This window comes from Lissotriton helveticus, chromosome 3_1 (genome assembly GCF_964261635.1).
Source record: "Lissotriton helveticus chromosome 3_1, aLisHel1.1, whole genome shotgun sequence".
In the NCBI taxonomy this organism is placed as follows: Eukaryota; Metazoa; Chordata; class Amphibia; order Caudata; family Salamandridae; genus Lissotriton; species Lissotriton helveticus.
Genome location: NC_136061.1, coordinates 1,879,564,636 through 1,879,581,208, shown reverse-complemented (window position 1 = coordinate 1,879,581,208; position 16,573 = coordinate 1,879,564,636). Strand labels below are relative to the sequence as shown.

Here is a 16,573-nt window from a genome sequence, read left to right as displayed (position 1 = left end):
AACTCAGCGCCCTCCTGAAGAAACCATCAGCAGACCCCACCGACCTCAAGAACTACCGCCCCATCTCGCTCCTCCCGTTTCCTGCCAAAGTCATCGAGAAGATCGTCAACAGACAGCTTGCCGCCTTCCTCGAGACAAACGGATCCCTCAACCACTCGCAGTCCGGCTTCCGAGCCAACCATAGCACCGAGACCGCCCTCATCGCAGCCACTGACGACATCCGAGCCCTGCTCGACAACGGAGAAACAGCGGGCCTCATCCTCCTGGACCTCTCCGCAACGTTCGATACTGTCTGCCACCGCACCCTAGTACAACGCCTCAACAACATCGGAATCTAAGAGAAGGCACTGGAGTGGATCATCTCGTTCTTCGCCGGAAGAACCCAGAGAGTCCGCCTCCCCCCGTTCGGATCCAAGGCCACCAAAGTGGCGTACCACAAGGATCATCACTCAGCCCCACCCTCTTCAACTTCTACATGAGGCCCCTAGCAGCCATCACACGCAAACACAACCTCAACATCATCTCCTACGCCGACGACACCCAGCTGATCCTCTCCCTCACCAACGACCCAGCCACCGCCAGAACCAACCTACACGAAGGGATGAAAGACGTAGCCGAGTGGATGATGTACAGCCGCCTGAAACTGAACTCAGACAAGACGGAAGTCCTCATCCTTGGATCATCACCCTCTGCCTGGGATGACTCCTGGTGGCCCCCTGCCCTGGGCAGCGAACCCAAACCAACGGACCACGCACGCAACCTGGGCTTCATCCTGTACTCCTCCCTCTCGATGACCAGACAAGTCAACGCCGTCTCATCATCGTGTTTCAACATCTTACGCATGCTCCGAAAGATCTTCCGATGGATCCCCACCGAAACCAGGAAGACGGTCACCCAGGCACTCATCACCAGCCGACTGGACTACGGAAACACCCTCTACACCGGAACCACAGCCAAACTGCAGAAAAGACTCCAACGCATCCAGAACGCCTCCACACAACTCATCCTGGACACTCCCCGACACAGCCACATCTCCGGACACCTGAGAGACCTGCACTGGCTCCCCGTCAGCAAGAGAATCACGTTCTGACTCCTCACCCACGCACACAAGGCCCTCCACGACCTGGGCCCCAGTTCCTCAACAACCGCCTGACCTTCTACACTCCCACCCGCCAGCTACGATCGACCAGCCACGCCCTCGCCGCCGTTTCACGCATTCAAAGAGCCACCATGGGAGGAAGATCCTTCTCCTACCTGGCAGCCAAGACTTGGAACTCCCTCCCCATCCACCTCCGTCTTACCCAAGACCACCTCTCCTTCAGGAAACAACTCAAGACCTGGCTGTTCGAGCAGTAGCGGACCCCTTTCCCCCAAGCTCCTTGAGACCCTCCGGGTGAGTAGCGCGCTATACAAATTTCTTGATTGATTGATTGATTGATTGATGCCAAGTGAAAGAAGCCAGCAGGGTCGAATATGTGACACGAGCTGCTTGATGGCTGACTGGTGTCTATTCTACATAGACATAGTAAAACCAGTAGCCTTCCGAATCTGGGCTTAAGTTATAATATATCCTGTCAGGGAATAATCATAAGGCGCATATGGCGTCCTATACTACGCAGGAACCTGGCAGAGAAGTATAATCTGTTCAGAAAATGACAGTACTTTAAAGTCACAGCATGTACACTAACTCATAGATCGGTTTCCGATTTCTTAAGGGTCTTATTATCAGGTGCAGTTGAATCTTCAATGTGCAGTCAGGCGAACCCGGAAATCCACCCTTTCTCTCGGTGAACCGTGATCATGTGAGTTATCAGTTGGGATTTCCGCCAGCTCATCAGAGAAGGTGGACCATCTAGTTAATGCCACATGTCGCATTCTGAGAAAAGCAAATGTGTCTAAAGCAGTGGTGTCTCCTTTTCATCCGAATTGGTAAAGTGTGATGAATTTGCTATTTATGAACAACTACCCTACTTGTGACAGGCCCGCTTTCTCTAAAGGAGTGTTAACCAGAGGTCTCAGAAGGGCACAGTTGATAGTATGCTGAAGGGCTGGTGAATATAGTAACACTGGGGCATATTACCAACGTTAAGCGATATTTATCGCTAACGATGCTTAGCAACGATTTTTTTACCGCTAAGCATCGTCAGAAATTATCGCAGATAAACCTTGCTATTATCAAGGTTTATCGCAAATGCGATAAAAATCGGCCGCAATGCATGAATATCGCTGAAAAGTCAGCGATATTCATGCATTACCGAGCTAATGCTCTTAGCCATGTTATCCACCTCCCATTGGATAACATGGCTAAGAACTGCTCAGGGCAGGTGTTAGTTTTTGGAGATATTCGCGCTTAGCGCGAATATCTCCAAAAGTTGGTAATAGGAGATAGCGATGTTAGCGACTGTTTCCAGTCGCTAACATCTTGGCACGCCCACTTTGCATGTCATTAGTGATAAATATCACAGACATGCAAAGTAGGGCCCAAGATGGTCGCTATCTCCTACTAGCTGTCACTAACTGGTGTTAGCGACAGCTAGGTAATAGGGAGATCATTTTATCTCCGCTTTCTTGGCTTTTAAAGCCAAAAAAGCGGAGATAAACCCCCTTGATAATATGCCCCTGTGTTTTCCTGCTGCCTTGGCCACAGACAAGAACGACCAATCTAACAGTTTGTATAAGCTGGAGGGATTTGAGTAGTTTAACCCCAATACTACTTTTCAATTCTCCCATGTTTACCTGACTAAACAACACTTATTATAAAACAGTTTGTTGCTAGGACATTTAAGATGCAGTAGGCGTCTCAAAATTAGATTTGTCCATCTCTTGCCACATGCACGCTTTACTATATGAGGCATACCTAAACAACTTTGCGTAGGATTATGCAATTGTATTTAGTGGTATGAACTCAAATGTTAACCTATGCAACGCTAGTCAATGACATTGACACCACCAAAACATTACATGAAATAATCACGATGGCATAAATCAACAATTAACCATAATACTCATCTGCTGTTGACATATATCAAGCAACTTCCAAGCTCATAGCCTAAATGTAGGTTACGTTTTGATAAGCTCGTTAGTAGAGCAATAATGTTTACACACTCGAAAATTTATAGTCGCAAGCAACACGTTTTTTGGCCATAATTTGCGATATTACATAATGATGAAACTGTTTCTTTGTTTTAAAGATTAGTTACTGGAGACAATACAATTCTGGGATACTAAATCGTGAAACAACCAGGATATTAGTTGGAGCAACGGAAACCTATATAGAACGAAAAGGAAAGTAAGTATTCCTTTTCAGTGTTATAAGATAATCAGGTTGTTTTTGTGCCAATTATAATGGTGGAATAATACATTGAGAAACTATCCAGATTTTAGTTGGTGTATCATAAACTATTCCTTTAATTTTTTTTAACGTAACTAGGTTATTTGTGTGCTGCTTGTACGCAGCTGCCCTATGGTGAATTGTGAAATTCTGTCAGCGGTCCGGCCAGCGTCTGCATAGCATATATCCACAACAATGGCAGCAGCTGAGATGCCAAAAACAAACATAGATCCATCCATATATTTGGCTTGTTTTACATGTAGTTGAAGTTGAAGTTTATTTTTGCATAGTTAATTAAAATCATTGCAACACATAGTACAACATTCTTAAAACATCATTGTTTAAAACCCTTAAAATAGGTCATGAAATAGGAATTCCTTACAATTTAAAAAAGATAATTCAGTAACACTGGTTGAAGCGCACTTTTTTACACTAGCTGCTGGAAAATACTGATCCCCGTATTCATTTGCTCTCGTCCTGTTCAACCATATACTGTGTTTACTGCATGGACTCTTCTTACACAAAGTTGTCCCCATGGTGCTAGATGGACATGTTCAGTAAGATGTCATTGGGTCCTATTGTCCATCTGCTAAACGGCCTGGCTCTATGCCATTTACTCCAATTTTGGCATTCTCTGTTCGGCCACCGTCAGGAATTTCACAAATCTTCAGTTTAGTTTGGTGTTTGACGGATTCAGGCAGGCGACCACCGCATGCCTTCTGGTGCAGATCCCTTTTTGCTTAAATTGGTCTTTAAGGAGCAGTTGTCGTGCTTGTTGCAGCCCTTCACATAAACAGGTTACGTGAAGGATATCACCATTATTGGAATTACATAGCCTGCAGGTCTCTTTTCCTTCTTTCCTCAGCCATGGTGGTAGGTGCCATGTACATGGCAGAATCCCTAGTCTGCACTTTAGAAAGTTCATTTACGTGGCTTTACGAAAACCCTGGTTGAAATATATTTGTGGAGGTAATTTATAGGAATTTAGGGTCATCCATGCATGCAATCTTTTTGAGAATAGTGCCTTATCCTCCAATAAGGAGAGTGATTTAACATTTTTCCAGACTAGTTTTTTGAAGTTGTTATGCCCAAGTTGTATTTCCGAGAGCTCTGAGAGTTTAGTGGCTTCCGAGGCTAGCTGAAGGTAATTTCTTGCCCAGAAACGTCCCTGCATTGTATGTCACACCATAGCAGAGAGTTCAGTGTGTTTGTAGTGGTGCTTCTTAGTTTATGCCAACAGATGATGTATGTCCCGTACCTGGCTAAGTATTGTTTTTGCAGGCCGAACTCCAGTTTTATTTGAGCCGGAGATGTGTAGGGCGGGAGAGAGAACATTGTTCTGTAGGCTTTAACCTGTGTACTATGCAGGTCTTTAGAATCTTTTCCCCGCATTGCCTCACTACCGTAGGTGATCGAGGGAAGCAATTTCACCTGAATTACCTTCAAAAACGGGGTCATAGTCGGACCTGTCAGTTGGGTTGCCAGGTTTTTCATCGTCAGGGCGATCAATGAGCCTCTCCTTCTTATTTCCTGCTTCTGGTGCGCAAAACAACCTTCTTTTTCAAATATGACTCCCAGAAATTTATACTCACAAGCTGGATAAATTTTTTTGTCACCAAGAGACCAACTCTTCTGTTGTTTTTTTGTTGTTTATTGACATTGTACGTGTCTTGCTGAGGTTTATTTTTGTTATTTTGCGTGGCGTATTTCTGCATTTCAGTCAGAAGTCGTTGAAGTCCAATGTAGGTGTGACTGAGTAGCACTACGTCATCTGCATACATAAGGTTGCTCAAGGTTTTCCCTCCTACCCTCGGTGAGTGGGAGTTACAGGCATTGAGCACTTTCGATAGGTCCGCCATAAAAAGATTAAACAAGGTTGGCGCAAGCACGCACCCTTGTTTAACCCCCTTAGTAGTTGGTACTTTTGAGGACAGGTGAGTATCCCTTCCTAGTTTCACCTGCACCCAGGTGTCCGTGTGGAGGAGCATCAGCATGTTTATGGTGGACTGTGGTAGGCCCCATTGCGCCAGTTTTCCCCATAGTCTACCTCTCTCGATGTTATCGAATGCGGCGCTGAAGTCAATGTAACACAGGTGTAAGGGAATTTTAGATGATTTCGCTGCATTGATTATTAAAGAGATGACATGAATGTTTGTTGATGTTTCAGTCATTTTTCGAAAGCCTGTCTGATTCAGCGGTATTATCATGTTTGACTCAGCCCATAGTGTAAGTTCCTCTAGTATGGTGCCGGAAAGGGCACACTGCTGGATGGCTGCCTGTTGAGACAGCCCCACCAGACGGACCTCTGTCCCGCACATTTTATCCCTAAAACAGGCGGCATTAAGTTGTATATTGGCAGCAACAGCAATCGGAATGTGACAGGCAGCGGCGGAGAGCTTCCACGACCTGTTCGTGGGCGAAACAAAGTGAAAACTAACCTCTGTGCTTTCCGAGAGCGGCGACCGGAGTTCCGCAAAATGGCGCCCGCTGTGCTGCTGGAAGGCTGGAGGGCGCAATGAACATTGCCACGGAGAAAATTATTTTTAATGCAAACCCGGGACCAGGATCACTGCTGCCTGCATGTGAGGTCTGAGGTGGGGTTGGCTGTGAGCATCTGTTGCTGCCGAGCACGTTGCGGTCAATCGCGGCAGAGAAGCAGGGGCTGTGCTAACATGGCGGCCCTCTGAGAACTGACGGGATCAGACTAATGGGCCAGGTAGGAGGCGTGGTGAAAACCTGCATGCCATTTTCTGCCCTCATCCGCTAAGCTGTGGCCTCTGCTGGCTATACCGTGAGATCCCTAACATCGATGCGACCCCCCTGCGCGCCTCCATGAAGACGGAACACGATATGCAGGAGGCAGCCGCTTTGACTATCTCATCGCTGGCCAACATGGCGCTGTGTGAGTGAAGACGTCTTGGTTGGGCCCACCTGCACACCAAGTGAGCCGCGTTGCTACAGTATGGGCATTTTCATTATGCCGTCGGCGGAAGTTTTATGAGTGACACTGAGAGGCGGCCATTTTATCTACATTGAGCCCGAGTCTTGGTGCGCTGGGGATTGCATCATGCTGATCTGCTCCAATTGGAAAGTTGGAGGGAGGGTACTGCGCTGGACAATGCTGTATCATTAGCTCCGGATCACTTTGCAATGCTTCTGGAATGTCCCTGGGTGGTTAGTAACGGTGCTTCTCCTGCGATGGGACCTCCTGCTGCACCGTCCTAGATAACGACACCACCTTGTCCTGGCACTTGAAGAATAGCGGTTCCCTTGCCACATAAGGCTGAGATACGGTGCACTTTGCCTGCGCGCTCACCATCCACCTAGCTGACCCCGCGCCAATGGTCAGGGATCCTCCCTGGGTGCAACGGACAACGACTAATAGGGTGGCGTCTCCCTGAAAGGTGAGGGAGTTTCTGCTGTGCTGCTCCTGGGTTCAGCTTCGATGACTTCAATCAACGCTGTAGTAAACTATCCACTAGTTGACACTGCTTCGTTCTACTTGCTTGTAGGTGTCCAAAAGTTACGACTCAATTATCCAGGATTCGAAAACCAGACAAGCAACAACCGAAGCTTACTTTTGAATCACGTAGGACGGGGCGGGGACCAGCGGCTCACTACGATACGTAGACGGATGCGGACACTGCCAAGGACAGCGGCATGGAATCCGTCCTCAAGGCGATACAGTCGAGCTTGCCGGACATTTATGGGAAGCTAGACCACCTTACATGCCTCGTGGACAGTATGGCGGCAAAACTGGACAAACAGGGTGAACGTCTGGACACGTCCGAAACCCATATATCGGCAATGGAAGACGAGGTACATGCTACCACTACTAAGTGTGGAGGGATGGAAAAAGTGTTGGAAGTGATTAAAAACAAGGCAGAGGATTTGGAGGCAAGATCGAGCCACAACAACGTCAGGATCGCAGGTGTTCCTGAGTCGACCAACACGGGTCGTATGGAGACGTGCGTAGAAGGGTTGTGTCGAGTGATCTTTGGAGTGGAACATCTATCCTCGATCTTCATAGTTGAACGAGCACACAGATCTCTTGCGCCTCGACCGCCGCCGGGTGCCCCCCCCAGGCCTATAGTGGCTCGTATCCTGAATTATAGGGATTGAGACAGCATATTACGGATGGCACGGGAGAAAAAACAAGTGGCATATCAAGGAAATCAGCTGGAGTTTTACCCGGTTTACACGTTTGCTGTACAACAGACCCGCAAGGAATTCGCCAGCGTCAAGGTGAAGCTGAGAGAACTGCAAGTGGAGTACGCCATGATGTATCCAGCGCGTTTGAAAGTAACTTGGGAGGGTAAACCAACGATCCTCCCCACGCCGAAGGCAGCCCAAGATTGGATCGCCAACAAACGCAAGGAGCAGAAACGTGCTGATCAACAACGGGATTCGGACTGAGAAGCTAGCAAAAACACAAACTTCTACTATGGTTGTCTTTGCTATTATGGATGTTATGATGCAAACACTTGAACTGTCTGTCTCAGGTACTACAAACTCGTTGGGCACTGAGTGGTCCCTGAGGGGTAAGTGTAAGTATTGAACAAGAGGTACACTACCTAGGCATCATCGTACTGTATACTAGGTCTATAGATGGATGCTAAGCGGTGGGATACACTGGTGGCAGGAATCTGAGACATTTAGCCACAAGACTGCTGTACAGATGAATGGCTTTAATGCATTTCCCAGACCCTACCTGTGTGATGTGAGGACTTCTGTCAATGGAGAGGTGGCAACTGCTGCTGTTGGGTCCCTCTCTTGAGGTGTCTGGGATGTTACTATCGGGCCCAGCACATGTGATATTTCAGTTCACTCCCAGCCCTAGTGAACAGTTATTATATAGTGGCTATGGGCGACCATGGTGCTCAGATATATATCGTGTACTGTATGGTGGGAAAGTTTAGGACATCGGGCCTTGGAAGCTACTACTAGCTTACTGTTTCTATCACTTACAGTTTAGGGAGAGCGGCATGCAATGTTACTATGTGATTCCTGGTTGTGGTGAAGCTCGTACGATCATCGCGGAGTTTGAAATTCAAATGCATGGCGCCCGCATTGGGGGGAGGCGAGTTCACCCAATATGGCATGTCTGCCAGGTTTAGGTAATACATAGGCACAGTAATACGATAAGCTTTTAATTGTGACAATCGCATTGTTGTCAATACTATTCCAATCTGTTTGTTTGGATTTAGTCTGTATTAATGATTATGGTCTGTCCACATCCATTAATTTGGATAGTGTTGTGTACCCTGGGCGAACCACCACATGGGTGTTCTCCATGCAGTTGATGTTCAGATGGGGCTTCGAATATGGGTTATGGCTTCGGCATGATTGGGTTGCTGGAGTGGGTAGGGAGAGGCTAAGTTGGGGGTTGGATAAGTTTGACGGACCCGACCGCTTGAGATGCATTGCTGAGATCCAATATGTGAGGTTTTATATTGAGACTCCTGTAATGTCACACCACAGTTTTTGCCAAAGGACACTACGGGCACGTTCCTCACTTGCTGTTACTCAAGCATACATGACAGACAAGACTGACACTGTACCGAGTCGGTTACACCTAAATCTGCTCACGTGGAATATCCAAGGGTTTACCAACCCCCCAAAAAATCAAACAAGTCTTTGCGTGTTTTGATAGATGGCATATCGACATCGCGCAACTACTAGAGACGCACATCGCTCCACACGCACACAGCCATTTAGGCTGTAAGTGGGCTGAATCGGTTCATAACTCCACGTATTCCTCATACTCTAGAGGGGTCATGATATTCTTGAAAAAGGGCACGAATTTTAAAGTTGAACATACAATAGGGGACAGTCAAGGTAGATATATCATAATTGCAGGTACACTTAGAGGGCAGCGGATAACGATTATTAACACATATAGTCCCAACATTGACGCACCTGATTTTTACCACGAGGTTTGGCAGCGCATACATGGTGAGTTGGGTAGAGCGTTGATTTGGGGAGGGGACTTTGAACCTTGTCCTGAATGAACATCTAGACCGCTCGGGTACCACCACAGAACCACACCGAAGGGCCCGGGCCAAGGAATTGGATGTCATGACTGAAATGCAATTACACGATATATGGAGGGTGCGGAACCCGGGATCCAGAGAAGCAACACACATCAGCGGCACATGGTAGTTGGTCCCATATTGACTACTGGCTTGGATCACAGACAGAGCTGCTTTGGACCTCAGAGGTGAAGCACTTGCCTAAAACGCTATCTGATCATAACCCCATTTTACTGTCCCTTCTGATACCATCTTACACACCGCCTCCATATAGCTGGAGGTTTAACGCTAAAGCACTTACTGATTCAATAAATACGGATACTATAGCCACGGCTATTAAAGACTATTTTCGACTGAACGTACCCTCCACTGAGGATCCGGGCCTTCTATTGGAGGCTTTTAAAGCCACTTTGAGAGAGGTATGTATAAGCACCAATGTTGGGATTTTAAGGGATATTCGTGGGCAACTAACGCGCTGTGAGGCCAGGTTGAAGACGCTTGAAAGTGAATACGAGCGTACACAAAACTCGTCACTACTGGTGGAACTGAGGCAGGTGCTGTCTGAATATCAGGCTTTTGCTGAGGATGAACTTAAATATTTGTTTAAACGTCCCGCCGCTAGGGCCTTTGGTGAAGGGGGTAGACCGGGCAGAGTATTAGCATAAAAAATTTGTGAAGGGCATAGATCCCAAACAGTGTCGCAGATACGTGGGGAGGATGGCTGCCTAAGTACGGATGCAAAGGGCGTCTTACAAAGTTTTGTAAAAACATACAGCACGCTGTATGAATCACAGCTGGTAGCGTCATCAACGGAAGTTTTGAACTATCTTGCGGATGTAGCCATTGCATGGCTATTGGACGCGCAGCGGGCCTACCTTTGGATGCCAATCACGGAAGAAGAAGTCAAAGACGTTATCAAATCGTTACCAAACGGTAAAGCCCCGGGCCCTGACAGGTTCACCTGTGAATTTTACAAAAAGTTTTGCTGACCTGCTGGCACGGTGATGATTGCCCTCCTGAAGCCTGCAAAGGACCCTGAAACCTGTGACTCTTATAGGCCCCTCTCGTTACTCAACGTTGATTCTAAGATCTTAGCCAAGATGCTTGCTACAAGGCTACAACCCCTTATGACCAACTTGGTCCTCCCGGACCAGTCTGGTTTTATATCATCTAGGGCTACTACGCACAACACCCGGACGTTATTCGCCCTCTCCTACTATTTGATACCAAGTACGAAGGCAGTGGCGGTCATGTTAGATGCCGCCAAGGCTTTTGATTCGATCGAATGGTCATATCTGCTAACGGTGCTCCGGAGGATGGGTTTCCCCCTATGTATATTCAGTGGGTCCAGTTATGATATACGCAGCCTGCAGCTAGGATCCGGGTGAATGGTTACATCTCCGATCCGATACCTATAGCGTGGGGGACGAGGTAGGGATGCCCTTTATCCCCTTTGTTATTCGCGTTGGCACTTGAGCCGCTAGCATGTAAAGTCAGACAGAGACATCGATCCTCAGCCTTGCAGTTGCCAAGTAGGCCCTTACACATTTCACTATATGCGGACGATATGTTACTCTATGTCCATGACCCTGAACAGAAGTTAACCCCATTGTTGCGCAAATATATCAAATTTGGGAGACTATCTGGGCTCCAAATCAATTGGTCGAAGTCTTCTATTATCCCACTAACGAACACCACACTCCACACCCCACAGAATTCTCATTAGAATGGCAGACTGACCCCATAAAATACCTAGATATCTGGTACCACCGGGATCCTGAGGTTGTTATTAGAACCAACTATGGTAGAGTGCTCTCCTCGCTAGATGACAAAATAAGTTGTTGGATACAATTGCCCTTATCGCTAGCAGATCGAATAGCAATTGAAAAAATGGTCATTCTACCCAAAGTCCTCTACCTATTTAACAATATCCCGATTCCTCCCCCAACAGATGTTTTCAGACGACTGTCCTCCTTAGTGCTCAAATTGATCTGGGCGGGCAAACAGGCTTGTATAGAGCTGCGAACTTTAACACTACCATACTCTAAAGGCGGTCTGTGTGTGCCTGATTTCTTGCTATATTATCTCTGTGCCCAGGCACAATATGCCACCGATTCCGTATTTGACGCACACTGCCATAGAAGAAGGGGATGCATTGCCAATACCTTTGGCCTCTATTGTAATACATCATTGACCACCGCTACATGCTAAGGATATCAATACCATTGACACCACCAATGCAACGTGGCATAAACTAGGTAGGCTGGCAAATAAATTACCCCTGTATGCCCCAGCCCTACCACTACACCACCATCCTGAGCTTTCTGTTAGGGGTGAGGAAGTCGGTATGCGCTTGTTGCACCAAGTAGAGATAGACACCCTGGGAGATTTGTATCATAATGGGATGTTCAAAACAACGCAAGATTTATCGTACATTAAAAATCAGACTTTATTGTTTCATTTCACTTATGACAGACTACAAGGGGTGATTAAGAAGTTATACCCCAACTACCGGGCTGAACCACCACAATTGAACACATTGCAGCTCATTTTATCTTCCCCAAACACCACGCATTTAGTTTCACGACTCTACACCATGGCGCAAAGCGAAATAGCTCACAACACACACAACGCACTGGTGAGATGGAATGAGGAACTCATGATATTCCCCTTACTGAGGCGGAGTGGCAGACTGCCTGTTCCCTCACTTAAATGTTAACGCCCAACGGCAATTTAAGGATTTTACATTGTAAATACTTACATCAAACTTATTACACACCTGCAAGACTTTATAGATATGGACTCCGTCAGGAAGTGAGTTGTAAACGATGTGGTGCTGACATGGCGGACTTTATACACCTTGCATGGCACTGCCCAAAAGTGAGTGAATATTGGACAAAGGTCACCTTGCTGTTGGGGGAAATGGTGGAGATTGATATTGATTGCACTGTCCGTACTTGTCTACTGGGGCTATTAAGTAATGTGCGTGCTATTAAGCACAAGTTCTGCATGGTGGCTTTATTGCTTGCTAAACGGAGGGTTTCCTTATGTTGGGAGAGTAAGAACGCACCCCAAATCAAACAATGGCTTCATGACATGTCCTACTGTCAAGATACGGTAAAACCCTATGAAGAAGAATTACCTATTCGATCCGGGCCTAAAGACTATTGGAAATATTTGATAGCATATTTATTTGCGAATCCGATTGTTTAAATGTATTATCTGAATATGTCCTCTTCCTACTTCATGTGATGTGTGAAAATTTACAGTATCTCTGTTATTGTGTTTTTATTATAACTGAATGATGAATTCAGTAGTGCAATGGTCCATACTGTTACTTGATTTTGAGCTATTTGCTTTTTGAAATGACAATAAAAAGATTTTTTTTTAAATATAAATGGTGCTGGAAAAATATTTAGCCTCGTTTTCAATAAGGGCTATTAGGTGGTAGTTGTTTGGATGAGCCTTGTCTCCTTTTTTGTAAATTGGAACAATCGTCAAACCTCTCCAGGATTCTGGAATTCTGCTGAGTAACCTGATTTCCAAGAATAAAGGTTGCATGATGTCCGCCCACTCTTTGTTCATTGCTTTTTAGAGGGTAGGTGGAATGCCATTTGTTCCCTGGGCGCCTTCTTTCCTGCCTTTGGATATCTGCTTTTTAATTAAGTCTAACTGCTGGCACCTCAATTTCTCTGAGAGATTGGTGTTTATGCCTGAATAGGTCTGTCCCAGTGTCTCTGGCGTGCACGTTTTCCGATTTCTCTCTGGAATCTTTCTAGCCCCCGTTTGGACTCCTAGATGCTCTGTGTAGTTATTGAAATGACTGGAGAGATATTTTATCCCGATCTCTTCAGAGATGTAAGATCCTATTTCTTTGTGTTGCGGACGCATGATCCCGTTTACTATTTCCCAAAAGCGGGCACTGTTGATGTCATATAGGAGTTTAGCCCAAACTACGTTTTCACCATCGCTCTTGATGTTCCACTTTAGTCATTTGAGCGCTGCCCTTTGGTGTTTCGAAAATACTCGTAAGCTGATGTTTCCAGGGGCTTTTCTCAGCTTGCGTAGGGTCGAATTTGACTTATATGTTAAGATTCCTTAATTGTACTCTCTGTTCTTTCCTTAAATTGTTTTGCTACCCTCTTTGCGAAGGTTGTCTTTTGAGAGGGAAGTAGCTTCAAGCTTTTTTAGCAGCATTGCAGTGAAGTGAGCCCAATAAATAATGTGGCCGGCTGTAGTCAATGCTTCGATATCGAAAAGTTGAAGTGCAGCTTCGGCCTGAAGGTTCGTATTGGTAGTCGTGCATTTGATCCTTTTTTGAATCAAGGAGTGGATTGGCACAATAGTTGTATCAGGCCTAATTAAGGTTGGCATGTTTGCTATTATATGACATTCCTGGAGGCTGGGAGATGTGAGGGAACAGCGCAAGGCTTGCGAAGCTGTAGTCTAGAATAGAGCTCGTTGTGGTTGAGTAAAAGGAGTTGACTGGAGGAGAGTCTGCCGGAAATCTTCCATTTAGTGCCCAAAAGTTTTGGTGTTTTAAGTCATTGAGAAAGCGACTATTGCTATGTTTTTTCCTGTCTAGTAGGACGCTTTGTGGTGGTATATTGTACATTCTGTTTAAAGCCAGTACCTCCTCCCTTTCCGCCGAGCCAATAAGATCTTGATTCAGGTCCCCTGTCAGAAGGAAGAGTGGATTTTCCATCTGGGTAACATACTCGGCCAGTTGATTAGTGATTTTGGTTGAATCTTTAGCTTTATTGTTTGGATGTACATATAAATTGATTATACATACCTCCACTTCTTTTTTTCCTCAAGGACAATGCTTATTTTAACTGCTAGTGTTGTATTTGAAGTTGAGTCCATAAGAGTCACTGACGCTATTGTTGTAGTGGAGACATAGGTAGCCAATCCACCTGAGTGATGGCCGAACCTACTTGTCCTTGAGGCTAGTGTGACAAAACATGTGTAGCCCTTGATGTGCTGGGGGTCCTTGAGCCAAGTTTCTTGGAGCATTATTATGTCAAAAAGGGAGACATAGTGCAGAAAATCTGGATCGTCTATTTTTGTACGTAATGCGTTAATTTTCCAAGAGCATAGGCCTTGGGTTGGTTCCCTTCGCCCACTACAAACTCTTGTAAGTAGCGTCAGTTCTCCTCGGAGCATATGATGATGGTGCGAGGCAGTGCTTCCCTTGTTGGGCCTTGATATGACTCCGCTTCTGCATTTGACCATAAATCTGGTCGGTTCCATAGGCTACTTATGCTCCTTTTTGGTGAACTTCCCCGTACGCCTCTCAGTACGCGATAGAGTGTGTCTGATGTGTCTTTAATGCTGAGCTCGTCATGCTCAGAATTTGTATCGCTTTGTTCGCCCTAAGTGTGGCAGGGTATGCTCAGACGTGAGTCCCTTGCTCACTTGGCCACTGGATTCAAGATAACCTGGCTGATGAGGATTATGAATCCGAAACAGGTCCCAGGATGCTTGTTTCCGGTCCATGGAAGACATGGCTTGGCAGTTCGGGCTTGACTGTTCCCATGAGGCACAGGGTCAGACTGATTTGCATATGGCCATGTCTGAAATGGGGTGGCTGAGTGGGCTAAAGAATGGTGATGGATTAAACCCAGATCAGTTGACTGGGGGTGAGTGTTTGATTTGCTCAAACCCTCCGTCCATCATCCCCTTTTGTATCGCTTTGTTCGCCCTAAGTGTGGCAGGGTATGCTCAGACTTGAGTCCCTTGCTCACTTGGCCACTGGATTCAAGATAGCCTGGCTGATGAGGATTATGAATCCGAAACCAGTCCCAGGATGCTTGTTTCCGGTCCATGGAAGACATGGCTTGGCAGTTCGGGCTGGACTGTTCCCATGAGGCACAGGATCAGACTGATTTGCATATGGCCATGTCTGAAATGGGGTGGCTGAGTGGGCTAAAGAATGGTGATGGATTAAACCCAGATCAGTTGACTGGGGGTGAGTGTTTGATTTGCTCAAACGCTCCGTCCATCATCCCCTTTTGTATCGCTTTGTTCGCCCTAAGTGTGGCAGGGTATGCTCAGACGTGAGTCCCTTGCTCACTTGGCCACTGGATTCAAGATAGCCTGGCTGATGAGGATTATGAATCCGAAACCGGTCCCAGGATGCTTGTTTCCGGTCCATGGAATACATGGCTTGGCAGTTCGGGCTGGACTGTTCCCATTAGGCACAGGGTCAGACTGATTTGCATATGGCCATGTTTGAAATGGGTTGGCTGAGTGGGCTAAAGAATGGTGATGGATTAAACCCAGATCAGTTGACTGGGGGTGAGTGTTTGATTTGCTCAAACGCTCCGTCCATCATCCCCTTTTGTATCGCTTTGTTCGCCCTAAGTGTGGCAGGGTATAATCAGACGTTAGTCCCTTGCTCACTTGGCCACTGGATTCAAGATAGCCTGGCTGATGAGGATTATGAATCCGAAACCGGTCCCAGGATGCTTGTTTCCGGTCCATGGAAGACATGGCTTTCCAGTTCGGGCTGGACTGTTACCATGAGGCACAGGTTCAGACTGATTTGCTTATGGTCATGTCTGAAATGGGGTGGCTGAGTGGGCTAAAGAATGGTGATGGATTAAACCCAGATCATTTGACCGGGGGTGAGTGTTTGATTAGCTCAAACGCTCCGTCCATCATCCCCTTTTGTATCGCAGAAATGGTAGATGTTGGAACCGGAGGCCTCTGGTTGGCACAGGTATGCACTTGTGACAAGCAGGGTCCCTCATCTCCACGTCAGGGCAAGGGAACTACTCCTTCGAATAACCCCTGCTCACCCTCTAGGTAGTGTGGCGCGAGCAGACAAGGCTAATCCTCAGGGCGATAGTAAGTTAAGCATTTATGATCACACACAGTAAACCCACTGACCCACCACAAATGGACACCAGTCGTGTAGTTGTATCAAAAATACGTATACTTTATATATAAGATAGATTCAAGCAGGATTATCACAAGACCATTTAACGTTTAACCATTCGAGGCCACCAGATTATAATAGGCAAGATTTAGTCTTTGAATGTTCGTTGTTCAGCAAGGTACGATGACAGGGAAATAAGAACGTTGCGGACCCTGGATCCGATGTCAACTCGGGACGGAGTTCAAGTGTACCTTGCTTGTGGAAGTCCGAGGCGTTTCAGGCGCGGCTGGTGAGGGTGGACTCCGAACGAGGCCGACGGTTCTCCAG

General features: G+C 46.6%; 1 protein-coding gene across 1 annotated transcript in view; it reads left to right on the top strand.

Annotated features, from left to right (window-relative positions):
• LOC144823935 (sperm-specific sodium:proton exchanger-like) overlaps window positions 1-16,573 on the top strand; it is a 5,382,759-nt gene that overhangs the window by 3,016,708 nt on the left and 2,349,478 nt on the right. Inside the window, exon 10 of the mRNA XM_078682869.1 lies at window positions 3,192-3,289. Coding sequence (XP_078538995.1) covers window positions 3,192-3,289 — 98 coding nt within the window. The remainder of the gene's footprint in view (window positions 1-3,191; window positions 3,290-16,573) is intronic.